This window comes from Heliconius melpomene, chromosome 13 (genome assembly GCF_056956725.1).
Source record: "Heliconius melpomene rosina isolate 202511_hmr_F chromosome 13, ASM5695672v1, whole genome shotgun sequence".
Classification (NCBI taxonomy): domain Eukaryota; kingdom Metazoa; phylum Arthropoda; class Insecta; order Lepidoptera; family Nymphalidae; genus Heliconius; species Heliconius melpomene.
Window position 1 is genome coordinate 4,350,628 of NC_140401.1, and position 15,882 is coordinate 4,366,509.

The 15,882-nt window shown below is 31.4% G+C and overlaps 1 protein-coding gene across 2 annotated transcripts in view; it reads left to right on the forward strand.

The window, feature by feature from the left end:
- LOC146532580 (uncharacterized) overlaps positions 1 to 13,011 on the forward strand; it is a 93,503-nt gene extending 80,492 nt beyond the window's left edge. For both annotated transcript variants that reach the window (XM_085196230.1, XM_085196229.1), the window contains 7 exons: positions 920 to 1,128; positions 3,898 to 4,033; positions 7,099 to 7,232; positions 7,856 to 8,194; positions 9,116 to 9,239; positions 10,936 to 10,996; positions 12,530 to 13,011. In XM_085196230.1, coding sequence (XP_085052356.1) covers positions 920 to 1,128; positions 3,898 to 4,033; positions 7,099 to 7,232; positions 7,856 to 8,194; positions 9,116 to 9,239; positions 10,936 to 10,996; positions 12,530 to 12,542 — 1,016 coding nt within the window. In that variant the 3' untranslated portion in view covers positions 12,543 to 13,011. The remainder of the gene's footprint in view (positions 1 to 919; positions 1,129 to 3,897; positions 4,034 to 7,098; positions 7,233 to 7,855; positions 8,195 to 9,115; positions 9,240 to 10,935; positions 10,997 to 12,529) is intronic.
- The last annotated feature ends 2,871 nt before the right edge of the window (positions 13,012 to 15,882 follow it).

Sequence of the window (15,882 nt, forward strand, 5' to 3'; positions counted from 1 at the left end):
ATATCAGTTAAAATTTTGAATTGAAATAATAAAATATTTGAAATATATTAATAAAACTCGTTATCAAGCTTAATACTACTACTTAAGTTTTTATTATATGTCTAAATAGTTTTATGTAATTTATTACTCTATTGTCCTATTATAATAATAATTATTTGGTTTTCTAATCACCAATATTATATACCAGTTAAGAAGTAAATAGATTAGTGTGCACATATAATTATGATAGAGAATTGTTACACTATATAATAACGAGGCAAAGCGCGTCGTTGAATTCCGCCACTCAATTCGCAATGTATCTAGAAATCGACGAAAAATAGAAAACGGAAGTATCCTAATGGGAACAGAGTACCTTAACTAGGCTCCCAAGTTTCCTCTGCCTACGCTGTTATGAGAGGGGTTACAGCGTAAAAAAAAGAAATGACCAATTTTGATTATACAATTACTGTTCACATATTTTGAGACAGGCTCTCCATTTTTTGCTTATTTTAAAAAACAATAAGCGTAATGCGGCGGGATTTAATGTTGTTATTTTTTACATATTGCGAAATGAAAGAAAAAATGTATAAAAATCTCATCGAGAGGATAACCCTCAAACATGTCGTATGCAAATCACTAGGTAAATGCGCATCTACATATTATGGAACATTTTATTTTTTTGGGAATACTTTTTTTTAAATTACTCTTATGTTTAATTAATGTCCTATAAAATATATATTTGAAAATAATTTATTAAGTGATATGGCACTATATACTTTTTAATTTTTCTATCTAGCAAAATAAAATACAAATACAATAAATAAAATACCGTGTATTGGACATTTATAGACAAAGAACTAATTAATATATTTCGTTACACAATACAATTAAAAGAAAACCTATTGATATATAAATATATTTAAAAATTCTTATTACTTAGGTGTACTCGGTCTACGTGATATCCAGCTGAGTGTACCAGAGGCGGTGGGCGTGGGCGCGAGCGCGACACTTGGATGTCGATGGGCGCTGGAAACTGGAGAGGCCCTATATACTGTCAAATGGTATCATGGAGCACAGGAGTTCTTCCGTTTTGTGCCCAAAGAGCTGCCAAACACTCGGGTCTTCTCACAGACTGGTATTAGTGTTGATGTAAGTATGAGGATTGGCAAACTTCCTTTTCCGTTTTCCCTTCACTTATTAATTATTATTGGCCATATACACTTCGTTTTCCATTTTCCATTGAATCCTGGAGACAACTCAACACCAGAGCGAAGAAAATGAAAAAAGTTGATATTTCATTTCCTCGACTGGAAATTAAACTAACAATTCGTTTACTACATTTTGCACCCTGCACCACGACTGGCCTCAAACACTGGCATCAAATAATTCATTTACGAGTATAACGCGACTATAAACAACGCCATAACTGTGAATATATATGGGTCAATGGTTTTGCGACATCTTGCTAGTTCGTTAAACTGCTTCCAGCGAATACATTGAAAAAAAAATCACTTAAGAACCTCGCCGAGCAGGCACGTTAAACCTTTAGCTGTTGGCATTGTGCCATGCTAGAGCAATAAAAGCGTGCCAAAATAATACATTAAAAACCCTTCCAGAAAATAAAAGATACGGAGAGTTGGTTGCGTAGTTAAAAGGGCGATCAGTAATAATGTATTACTATTATTATTTTTTGATTCTGCTGTATCCTGCACATGGTAGGGTAGACAGAGAGAATCTGGGAGCTCAGATTTAAAAAACTTCCGTTTCCCCCTTTTCGCCGAATTCTGGGAGCTGTTGAGTGGTGGATTTCAACGACGGACTTTGCCTCGAAACCAGACCTAAGAGTTAAAAATATTAAATTTCTTTTGCTTTCGTGGGAATCAAATCCACAATGTTTTTACATTTACACGCTTGTTCTCCTGCGCCACGACTGGCCCAAATCAAGTATTAAGTTTGACATAATTTACTTCTAGTTTGACATCATTTGTGTATAAAATCAATGCTAAACTAGTTACTTATATAGTACTACCTACTACAATATGTATAGAAGCTTTTAGTACATATGATTCCAGCTGCGAGCAAAAGTGTTCTTAACAGTTTTCATAATTGTTATCGCTACTCCATATAGAACGCTTTTAATACTAACCTAGGTATTGGAAAATATGTTTTACCTAAAATTTTAACGTGAGGCCGGTCGTGGTGCAGAGGACAAGTGTGTGACTGTAGACGCGACTGGTTGTGGGTTCGATCCAAACTCGAGGAAATGGAGAGGAAAGGAAAGAAATGAAAATATAAATTTAAATAAATAAATATTAATAAATAAATATAGAAATGAAAATATAAATTTAAATAAATAAATATTAATAAATAAATATAGAAATGAAAATATAAATTTAAATAAATAAATATTAATAAATAAATATAGAAATGAAAATATAAATTTAAATAAATATTATTTATTTAAATTTATTTATTTAAATTTATATTTTCATTTCTTCACATTTGTGTCGAGATAGAGCGCGGTGTTGAGTTAGGCCACTTAACACGCATTGCCTCCACAATGCGGCGGAAAGTGAGGAACGAAGTGTCTTAACACTAGGTTCCATCTGCCTATCCTGCTGTGTGCGGGATACAGCGTGAAATTGAAAAAAAATATATAAACAACGCTTATAATGCTTATAACCTAGGTATTGGAAAATATGTTTTATCTAAAACTTTAACGTATAAGCTTTTACCATTCGTCGAAGTCCTTTCATAATCGTTTCATGAATGCGCTAGAATGGACTTTAACAAAAGGCAGTCTTATTTTTTATGCAACTACTAGGGAAAAAAGAAAGCTTTCGTTATTTCTAGTGCAATTAAGTTTGTGACATTTGATTTTTTTAGCTTCAGGCTTTATCCTGTATATTATAGCAGGGTGCCTTAACACTATGTTCTCTCCGCCTACCATCAATAAGATTAAATTAAATAGTTAATTGTTGCCCACTTGTTAAATTGTTTTAAAATTTTCAGTATTATATAAATTACATAACTATATGATTTAAATATACCAAAAGTCGATTATATACAAGAATTTTATAAGAGTAACCAATTATAGTGATCGAAATTTAAGTTAATGAACCTACAGAACCTACTATTTCTACAGAAACACTATTATATTTTTCTTAAATTTAAACGTTCTATATTTAATAGAAAAATATCTTCATCATAATGAAAAAAATAAACAAAAAATAATTACTTATGTCAAAAAATTTAACTATACGTTAAATTGAAAAATATAAGCGATTTTCAATCACCATTCATTTTGCTGAAGCGATTCATTCCGTGATAATCATACAGTCGTACACGTAAAAAGCTTATTCATGTGAAAGCTTTCGGACATTATATTATGCCTGTAAGCAAAATATTGGAGCCGTGCTGGTGGATGTTCAATAAACGTGAACATGACGTCCGAAACCTGTCGGAACAAATTTAGTTCATAATTATTTAATGTTGCATAACAGTATCTTATTAGATATAGATTAATGGATATTAATAATATTATTGTATTTTTAAATCCTTTGTTTGCGTAGCTATCAAAGTTGTTTGTATATATTTGTTATGTTATGTTGTATTGGAGTGCTGAGATAAAAATAAATATTTTTTATATAATTTAAATGAGTTCCTTTTTTTCCTTTTTTTCGTTAATAGAGCAGGTAATGCAGATCGGCTTAGTGTTAAAAAAGTCAGTTTCTTAATTTGCGCCCAATTTTTTAAAAATCTATAAAATCTCAAAATTAGGAATATCTATAGGTAAATTAGAAAGAAGCTCATATACAAATAATCATTATGGATTCTTCTACTTATCTTAGTATATTTTTGGAAAACAAACCAAACGTAAGAAGAGTTAGATATTTTATATTTTTCAATGTTTCTCAGATCTCACGGTCAGGTGCTCAGCAAGTTGTCTTGCGAGGTGCTTCGAGAACGTTAAGCGGTCGATATCGATGTGAAGTATCGGCGGATGCGCCGTTTTTCCACACAGTGTACAAGAGTGCTTATATGAGGGTTGTGGGTAAGCGTACACTTAAGTAATTAAAAGGTTGGAAATTAAAAGAACTGTTGTTTAGTTCTATTCGAGATATATTTACTCGATAATGTTTATGAGAAATCATTAATCTCCATTAAGTTACTCCATTCCTCACTTTCCGCCGAATTCTGGAGGCCTTGCGTGTACAAGGCGGCTGATCATTCCCCCGAGTGGCTCTGGTATTGATTCAAAGAACGGCGTTGAGTTTGGCCACTCAACACACAATGCAATATAAGGACTTTTAATATAACACTGATCAAAGAGTAAATATATTTTCATTTTATATTAGCAATTAATATACTAAAATAATAACTTTTTCTATTTTGGTACAAGATAATTAATATTCGGTGCCTATATATTATATCTCAATTGATAATTAGGTGTCGATTGCTGGGCGCTGATTACTATTAGCTACTACACATTTGAGAAATTTCCACATAATTTTGGACCACCAAAAAAACTATATTTTGTAACTTAAAATTTAGTTTAACTTTTGTATTTTTTTTATTATCTGTAATAATAATATGCCATTGCCTTAAGGTGTCCGTTAGGGTCACCCTACATTTTAATAATTTTAATTTAATAAATGTATACCTACTATAGGTACACAATTTACTAAAAAAAACTTTATAACTACCAAAAAAACCAATAGATATATAGACCACATGAAAAATTGGTCGACTTTTATCTATATACAACATATATTGCGTATTCTGTATTTGTAATGGAGTAAAATTTAATTATTCCAATCTCGTCACCAATTTCAATGTTGATTCTATCTTTAACGTCCACAACGTGAATGGGCAGATTGGCAAAATAAATATTCTGGTTAAATAAAAACAGGTAAAGTGCGAGTCGGACTCGCCCAGTAAGGCTTCCGTACCAATTTTACTATTTACTAAGTTTGCAGACATATGTATGAAATAACCTACAAATATAAGTTTGTACCTAATTATTTTTTTCTAGTAAATACTTATAATTTTTTACTTTCCGGATTTTTTATTTCATTTGTAGTTCTCATTTTGTGCCAAATTTCACAGTTGTGATAGAGTTCATTGCGTTGACTTAGCGTGGTTCAAGGGACCATAGACCTCACCCTTTGATATTGATATTATTTTCACCTTGATATTTCCTTGCGATCTCGAAATAAATTGTCAAACACCCAGACGGGCAATAAAGTGTTTCTATAAAGGTTCTTATCTTTTGAGGTACGGAACCCTAACAACGTTTCTGAACGCAATTAGTTTACGAACTAATAAACAATGAGCGATGTTGATTGCTCGCTTCAGAGTGCTTGTTTATGAGTTACGTAAATATAATTTAAAGTTTCCTTGGCAATGTAGCAGATTAACTAAATGAGTAAGTTAGTCAATCACGCTTGCTCTGAATTTGACATCAGGAAATTAAATTTGCAGCTGTAAACTGTCTACTATATTCATAATTATAAGTGGTTTGTGTAGAACTTCTATCCAGCTTCACTATGTATCCCTCATGTAGCAAGATAGGCAGAGGAAATTTAGTGTTAAGACACTCCGCTCCTCACTTTCTACCAAATCCTAAAGGCGTGTTGAGTTGTGGAACTCAACGCCGCAAAGAAATAAATAGAATATACAGAACTTGGTTCAATTAATGACAGTGTAACGTCAAACGTATAAGTAATACTATAATCCCAGAGCGCCAGCACGCGCTGTGGAATTCTAAATCGTAAATCACAACTATTGTATTGTAGAACACAGGGGATGTTTGATTAAGGTTTATCTTGTTGAATTTACGGTTATTGTTGAGTAATTCCGTCGATACAAGGTGTGTAGTGTGCATACAAACAAACGACAGAACACTTACCTAAGGTCCATTTTACTGGTAAGCATTCTGTAACACGAACTGATAATGTCAATATTCTCCGTCGCTCTCCGATTTATCCTGCGTTATTATATTTGCAATATGTCGGGTTAATTGCCAATGTCGTTTATTACACATGTTTTCTGCTATTAGTCAAAAATATGTTTTAAATAAAATATAATAATTATTAATGATATGTAATTATTATTTTGAATGATGATAATCAAAAAAAACGATACGTCTAGATTATTACTTAGCCTCCCTCTAGTCGTTTACTTTTATTGATAATGAAATTAATAGTTCTGTAGTTATAAACCGTGATTTAATATTCTCTCGCAGTGAATTTATTTGTATGTATGTGTGTGTGTAACCATTGTCTAAAGTACACACACGACAATAATAACAATGTTTACATGGTTAGAGACAAACTTTGATAACGAGGTTTGTAGGGAAGTTTAGACAGAACTTGCATTAATCTATAAATGAAAGGTACACAAGATGATGTATTTATAACTGTATTTCTATAAGAGTAAAATTAATTATTGAATTACAGAAATACTAAGAGTACCTATCTAATTAAAACAACGCAAAATTATTCGCGTATTTTACTGTCTCTGGCAATGAAGAGTTGGAGTCGAGTCAGAAATAATAATACTAACTTCAATTTTAATAATACAGATGGAAATTTTTGAAATTTAAAATAAACACTGAGAAATTACTAAATTAAACATGGGTATCGGAGAATTTTCCAAGTAGCGTTCAAATAGAATCGGTAAAAGGCGAGAACACGAATGTAAGCATTTAAAAGTTTACTGCGGAGGGAGTTCCCCGTTTCAGTAATGGACCTCCACGACAAACAAAGCACAAAACTGAGTTTTAGTCCCGAATACCATTCTGTCGGTTCGGCGTTTTAGCCGTTTTGACGAAATTCTGAGCGAAAATGGAATGAGCGCGTATGAAAGATGAATATATGCAACATCCACGCTCCAGCGCGTACCGCTAAAACGGCGTACGGCCTCGTCAGATTTGATTTATTTTTTAGCCCCAGGTTTTAAACAACATAATAATAAAGGATTAATTTTACTAAAATGAGCAAGCACGTTTCTTAATTAATGATTGATAAAAATATTTAGATCACTTTTGTTTTACTAATGAATAATGGATTTTTAAGATAAATAAAAATTGAGTATTAAAAAACCATTTGTTTTCAGAGTTACCGGAGTCTGGGCCGGTGGTACGTGCTCAAAAGAGTTGGTACTCCATAGGGGATATGTTACGTGCTAACTGCACATCGTCGCCCGCTGACCCTCCTACAAACCTTACGTGGCTTCTTAACGGATATGAGGTATTTTTTTACCGCATTTAGCAGGGTAGTCTGAGGGAACCTAATATTGAGACATTTCGTTTCCTCCTTTTCACCGATTTCTTTAGGCATCGCGTGTTGAGTGAAAATATTAATAAATGATTATTATTTCCACCAAGTGGGAATCGAATCTACAACCGTCGTACAGTCACACGCTTGTGCCTCTGCGTCACGAACGCCTTAAACCTCCACAGATATGAGGCAAAGGACGAATATCAACAATTCCCTGCGTTTTAACATGCAATAGTTTTTTGAATTCATAAACGGATGTTATTTCCTTTTTCTATTATGTTTTTCAAATATATATTGTCTTTATATACTTTTTTTTAATATTTAAACATAGAAACAAGAATAACCGGTAATAATAATTAAATTACTCTGATAATGTAGGAAAATAGCTAAACCTAAGTATTTAATATATTAAATTAAAATTCCAAACGCAAAGGTATTCCAAATTAACAATTTACTTTATGGTAGCATGGAATTTCTAAAGCGTTTAAAATTTTAATGTTATAAACTGAAATATACTAGTTAAAAGTTAAAACTTAAAACATGAACATAAATACATTATATACGTGGTTATATAGTAAACAATTTATTTAAAGGTAAAAGGCCTCGACATACCACCATTAGACCCGATGTTTCCACGAAGACAACCTGTGATAAGTGACGCTTCACTAGAAGACGCAAATAGAATTATTTTCAGTCCATGGGACACAATATCTGGCTATGAGGAGCCAGTGACTGACATTCTGGATATTCCTGGTGATGATGAAGGCATACTTGCATCGGGTGCTCTCAAGAAGTTCGAAATTTCGACGCGACTAACGCCTCGGATAGAACAAATTGCAAGCAAAAATATTAGCGTCGAAGAAGATAAATCTAATAAATCCTCTTCCTTTAGTCAACTCGTTATAAGAGTGCAAACGTCGCATTTTCACAAGGTACGTATGAATTTTATCTTTGTGAACAATTTTAAATTTAAAAAGCCGTATCAGTAATTTTAGAAGACCTAAAAAATATGTGCTATATTAATTTTGCTTTAATTAATTTTGTTTTATATTTAATTTGAAAATTGAAACTGACAAAACATTATATTGAGAAATAACTTAAAACTACGTATGTTCCGCTCACTACTTCCATACAAGCTCGACACGAAAGCTTTCAAAAGTAGTGGTTTGAACATATTTGATATGTTCACATTGTATTTCCAAAGTTTAATGGAAGTCGTTTTGTTTCTATTTGAACTTTTTCTTAGATTTTTTAACAGAATATTGTTATATTTTGCTTGATTGACGCAGTGTCTACGCAAAACAATAATTGCTATAAACTATAAAAATAAATAATGCTTATAAACTATATATTTTTGATGAAATTTAAATATTCATCTTTATATCTGTATCTATCAAGTTTTTCATTTCTAAAGCTTGAATTGCCGAAGCGTAAGGCTAACTAACTCTTCGCTGGAATACTCGAAATGCCCAATAAAACGTATTGGAATCACGCTAGCCCAAGCATAGCGCAATTTAAACCATGGAAGACCATTCGTTTGCCAGCCGCATTCATGGTTACGTACAACGGCTTGGCATCGTTGCAAACCAACCTTTCACCAGACACAAATCGCTTTCTGTATACACCAATTACATATTTGCTTAAATGTTTATTGAAGTTATAAGAAGTTTTTGTAATATCTTTAAAGGATCTGTTCTGTTTCAAATTTTACTCTATATTATTACACTTCCTTATTAAACTAAGTATTTCCCTCTTCCTTAGAGTGTTATAAGAGATGGTTTATAAACACATTTTATTAAATAATATAAGCTTCGAATATATATTAATTCTCATATAAATTTATTTTAAAACAGGGACGTTTAAATGTAACGTGCGTTGCGCGAATATTGTCAGTGTGGTCAGCGAGCGATTCACTTTTGCTTGATGAAGAAAGGCCTCAAATCGCTCCAGTCATGGGTAGTCGAGACACCAACTCAGGTATGTAAGAGAAAATAAAATATATATATATTTATCTATTTTATAGGAAAAATCACCGTTTCCCCCTGCATCCTGAGTTAATCGGTTTGGCCGATAGTATTTAATATTTCTTTAACGGCACACTGAAAGCCCCATAATTAGACGACCGCGCTCAACTGAAATGTTGTGGAAAAAAAAAATTAAACTTGATATAATATTCACATATTTATTTATATAAATACCTATATATATTTTAATTTCAGTTTTTAAAAGTCTTTTGTCCTATTTTTATTAATCTCATCAGAAGCTAGTCTTATATTTTGCACTCCTGTGTATGATGTCACGAACGCTTCTATATTACTGGTCGATGAGCGTCCCCAAATAACGGCCGTCACGGACTCGGGTAAGGGTTTACAACGTAGTTTAGTCAAGACTTACCCTTTTTCGACCAACTTCGACAACTGTCGTGGATAATTGGGACACTAAATCGAAATAGCTTCTAGTTTGGTTTATTTGTGGAATCTTAATTTTTACTGTTCTTGTCTGTCCTTTTGTGCTATTATTGCTTGAGTATATTTTTAGTAAAAAATGGAAAGATAATTATAGATATTTCATATAAATAAATACTATTTTATATTTGCAGTTCATTTTATACAAAATCAGTACATACATCCGCCAACTTAAGTTTATTAAGTATTAAAACTTGTATTTCACTATGTAAATAAGATATTTAAACATAAGATAAAAGCAAAAAAAAGAATTGGCCGCGATAACAAATACCTAAGCTTTTTAATCCAATTCTAAAATCTTCTTAAATTTGTTAACCATAAATATATCACATTCGTCCATGTGTTGTACTATATAAAGGTTTATTTATTGGAATATATTTAGATAACAAGGCACGCAATATCCTATGCAATTCGAAAGATCTCACTTTAAAAGTATGAAAGTGTGAGAACGTGTTTCAGCGACGATAACTTCTCACTTCACTTGACATTTTAACGCTCCTACCGTTTATGAAACATTCGCATCAGTTCGAATAAAATCATATTGTTCGAGATACTTTCTGCAAATGCTACATTGCTGTCTGGAAACATTGCTTTTATGGTATTTTATATGTTAGACAACTGTAATACAGTGTGACTATGACTTTAACTTACTATCTTATGTCTATAAACTGTATTATAATCTTAAGATCGCATTCACTTAATATAACCATTAATCTCAGGACACAAATTTAAAATATTTCTATAAAATTTTAAAGTATATAGGTATTTATAAGTTATTAAAAAAAAAATCAACTACTTTCCCATTTTTTTCAATCAATAAGGATTCTATATATAACATTTAACAACTTGATGTGCCGTGAAATTAAACGTCACAGGAAGACGGTATCTGTGAACCTAGTGTTAAGACATTCCTTTGCCCACTTTCTGCCAAATTCTGTTTGTGTTGAGAGGCATTGTGTGTTGAGTGGCCGAACTAAACACCTCGATTTGCCTCATTAACAAAGCGAGTAAATGCAAATATTATATTATATATATTTCATTTTCTTGAGTAGAAATCGAACCCACAACCTATCACGCTCACATTCCCATGCTTGTGCCCCTGTGCTGTGTCCCACGCCACGACTGGCCTAATTTTATATTTTTTTTGGAAAAAATTTAGGTAAAAACGACTTGGTTAATTAAGAAAAGTGGTTTGTTGGTTGTTTCAGGTCCTCGGCGCTCCACATCGCACATCTTGGCGCTTTTAAACTATTTACTGTTTAAGCACTGGTGAGAACTGTTCCCGTTTCAAGTTTCCTGCATAAGTTATGTGCATATGAAAACCGTATTCGCAAACTCTTGGGAAATAGACAAGTAGCGTCTCTAAAACTGAATATGGGATAAGTTGAAAATAAAACAAGCAAAAGAAATATTATTTAATTTTTTTGTTTATTTTAAATTTTGCTTTTATTGTTTGATAAGATAACGTTTTCACCTATCCTATAATATTATGATTATAATTTCGTTTTCTATCTTTAGAATTCTGGGTTTCTTTCAAAACGTTTTAATCTAATACAGCTTGAGGCGGTGGTATTTTCGAAAAACGAAAGTAAGGAAGTGCTTGCTTCAATCTAAACCTAATATGTAGTATAAACATTTGGTAAACTCGGTTTACAAAATCCTACGCAATAGATAAGAAAATGAATTCGTGTATTATATTAAAATATTTTGAATACTTTTGTATTTGCGAGGAGGCTTACGATATAACGGCAAAAAACAAAGATTTTTTTTATTGATTAAAAAATAAACTAAACTGCCCTGGCCATGTTATGTTACTTGAAATAGTAAGTAATGCATGCTTAAAATTAACTTACAACTGCATATGTATATATATAAATTAAACAAATATTATTAACAGTAAAATCTACATGCGTGTGTAAAAAAAAACGCTTTTTTACGTAAAAAATATTACACAATATTTTTCCCCCAAAAAATATTAAAAGTCTGTTTCTGTTGAACCGTAGTTTCTGTTCAGAATTTGTACACAAATATTTACGAACAAGCACAGTCATGAGCATGCAACTGTCTTCTACCTTTAACTCGATTGTTTTTTTAATAAACAAAGAATATGCAATTAGTGTCTGGCTGAAATATCTATTTAATTTAAAACAAGCCAGACCGCTTCGATAACGTCAGATTTTTCTTCGATACCAATCAATTATTAAAATTTTTGTTATAAAAACAGGTATTAATTAGAAAATTTTCCTGTTATGATGAAGTTCTTCGAGTATTGAGTGGAAACAATAACGTCATCTTCGATCGCATTAAATATTAAGTCTTCAACATAAGGAAAACAACTCCCTAAGTACATTCTAAGTAAGAAAGTCTTACGAGCTCTATAAAGATCCTAATTTACAAGAAATATTGACTATATTTGTTATATAGAAATCAAATTCTGATTGTTGCATGTTAAGTAAATATACATTTTTATATATATTTTTTACTGAACGTATATCTCGTATTTAGCAGAGGAAAACTTAATGTTATGATATCGCCCTGTGAAACTTTTATCGGACTACTGCGTTTGGTTTATTAGAACTGGTCCACTATTGGACCAGTAAATAAATAATATAGATTAACGTTTGTAATATTTTGAATTTAAATGGGGAATGGAAGTTGCTTAATGGGAAGGAAATGTCTTTACACTAGGTTGTCAGGTTGTCTCTGCCAACTTTACTATGTGCGGGATAGAGCGCGAAGCAAAAAAAAATACGTCTTATTCCGTAATAAAAACATAACATTAACAAAAAGTATTCTTTTCAGGGTCCTCCGATGATTGGTGAAATGAGAATAAGATTTTTTCTCGACTCGAGTCAGTGTTAGATTAATAAATAATTATTAAGCCCATATTTATAGTTGAGTATTAATAAATTACTATAATTTTTTAACTCGCATAATTCCAATAAATTTTGTAAGTAAATTTAATAATAAAGTTTTACCAAACTTTGTTTAAGCTAACGTTCGGTTGACGATGTATTTCTTCTACAAGTAATGTTCGACCGTATATTAAATATTATTTATTAATGCTGTTTTATACTCTACTATATATTTGGGTATTAATGAAATGACAGGTAAAACGATTTTATCAGTGAAGTGAAGTAGTGAATTTTATACTTGTATATATGTATGTAGTTTTAAATTACATAGACTTAAGAGAATAGTGATGTTCCGCTTCACAACTTTTATGTATGTAACTGTTATCATAAAATAAAATGGTCTAATAAAATAATTCCCCATTTGTAAAACTTGTTTCATTATGTTCTCTAAAAATAGAATTGAAATTATAATACTTATTATAATTATAAAAAACCAACCTATTTAAATATTACAGGGCTCTATTTAAATTACGCGGGCGAGACAAAGGCTTTTTTAAAAAATATTTATTTTTATAATATAGAACAACCTTTTAGTTAGAAAGCAAGTTGAAGACAAAAAATAAATAATTATTAATTTACAATATTGAAAGAGAGTTAATTAGCAGTTATTTCTACGCTATTGTTCTTTTCTTCGAGCTTTATGTGCGGTTTCATCGGAACATATTTTTATTCTTTGTTGACCTCACCATCCTTAAAATGGAATGGAACGGATGGATATTCACAACTGTAAGAAGAGAAATAGAAGAGAACTACGTTAAAATATTTTTAATAAAAAAAAATTTGAGTTAAAAAAATTGCTATTTCGGAAAGAGCAAAAACAACAACTCTGAAGGTAATAAAACAAAATAAAATTTATTAAAAGAACATATCATTTGAAGATTTTTTTTAAATATTTATAACAGGTTAATTAGCTAGTTTAATATTCAGCCTTGCGTACGCTCCATATAAAATCTCTGATGTAAATTTCAGGTGCCAGGTCAACGTAATTGAAAAACTATATCTGTGAAAATATTAATTAAAAAGAATTGTTTTAAAAACAACCTTTATAGTTTTTTATTCAGCATGGTAGATAGAGACTTCGTTCCCATTAAGACACTTCCGCTCTCTATTTCCTAATTAAGGCAATGGAGGCAATTTAAATTCTTGCCTGTTACCAGAGCGAAGTAACAAAAATATTAAATATTTCATTTCCTCGAGTGAGAATCAAACCCACGACCTGTCGAGTTTATAGTCGCACGCTCGTGCCCCTGCGCCACGTCCGGCTTCAATATAAAATATAACGTAAATTCAATATAATATTAGTGTAGATATTGTTAAAAAAGCGATTCTTATGAAATTACTTTTAATTATTTATTGCGGCTTATTATTTTATTGTATTCAGGTATGTCTTTTTTCTATAAGATAAGCAATAAGAAATAAGCATATAAAAAATTGTGCGGTGCGTGGGGAACTCAGTGCTTAGTATGAGGTTTCCTCTGTCCAACCTGTTAGATGAGGGATACCTACAGCGAGAAAAAATATATTTTGTCAGCGCAAGGTATTATTAGGTAGTAAGGTATTTATTAGTATTTCATCGCTGAGCCCTGATTTTATCTTTACTTTTTTCGTCTCTTGCTTTCTTTTTTTTGAGCTCACAGATATTTTCGGATAAATTACCATTAGAGTAAGCGAGACCGATATCTTTATTAAAATAAAATTTGACCATAAAAAAGTACTTATTTTAAACATAAAAATGAAGTATAAAAAATCGCGAACAAAGCATCGAGATTAATCCCCTAAATAACGGAAACTACTTCCACGTCATCGACTTCTGAAATAACCGTTGTTCATGTGTTGTGTACATGTTGAAAAGTGAAACACACAAGCAATACAATTTGAAGGTAATGGAAATTTCTCGGACGACTGGGCCTTAATGGAGCAGATGCGATATCTTACACGAGTGAGCTTACACCTAGTCGCAATATCGTTTTAGGGGCCATAACTTGTGATAATTCGGATAGGTAGGCGTATTATAAAAGTAAAATATTTTATACATTTCATAAAGAAAGGAAAAGATGAAAACAAGGGTACATGTCTCCAGATGATAAGTGATCATCGCCCACGACCTTGTGTAACACCAGAGGAGCTACATGCTGCGTTGCCGGTCTCTGAGGTGGAGATAGACTTGCTTTTTGAAGGTATCCAAGTCGTATCGACCTGAATACTTGACCTTGACCTGGTGCCGCAGCCTTCCTTTCATCCCATAAAAAACATTCCCAAGGAATGCCTGAAAAGAAGACAAGTTTATACCGGCACTGGTCAACGTTTTCCCGTTGTGTGATCTGAGTGTTTTGACACTCTAGTCGAAAATCATACATCATACGTCAGTAAGTTGTCTTTTGTTGACTTATCCTTCATCAAGCGTATTATTTTTTGACTTCTCAAAAAGAACGGTATTCTTTTGTGAAACATAAATATAATGTATCGAAATTTAATATTCCATTTTATAATTATTGATGTACAAAAGAAATACAAAATATTTATAGCACTCGTTATCAGAAGCAAAAATTTTTCTTGAGAATATTCGTCAATTCTTTTCCGAAATAGTCTATTGACGGTTTTATTATGCACCGTTTGAGAGACGTTACGTAGCGTTAGCTGCATCCTATCGCTATTGTTATATTGTTACATCCAAGTTCTTTTGAGATGAATCGACTCACTTGTTTTAAACATAAAATATTGATGTAATAAAAATGTTAATTTTATGTATTTTAGTTTAAAATATTAATATTTTAAGTGTAAAGTATAAAAAAATAAGTTTTTATTTGGGCTTTAATATTAATGATGTAAATATTATTAATACTTTGCATAAACATAGATAGAAATCTATTTAAAAATATCAACCACAAATATACAGACGTACAAGCGTATTGCTTGTGTGAGTGTGCGGGATACAAGCTACAAAAAGTAAATAGAAGCCAAGCTTAATATTAAGATTATACGTGGTCAAAAGTTGTAAATACTAAATTATTCCAAATTTTTTACTTAAATAATGCAGATTTTTATTTGTACAGAATTTTGAGTTTTCTTTTCCCTTAAAGACAGACTTGTTATCTACTCGTAAATAAAATATTATATATTATATTTCTTCCATATAATAAATTATACAAGTTAATTCAGTAGCTTAATGTGCTTTCAATTTAATGCTATCCAATACATAGTGTTTCCTACAAAATCGACCATTGACAGGTAATACAATGA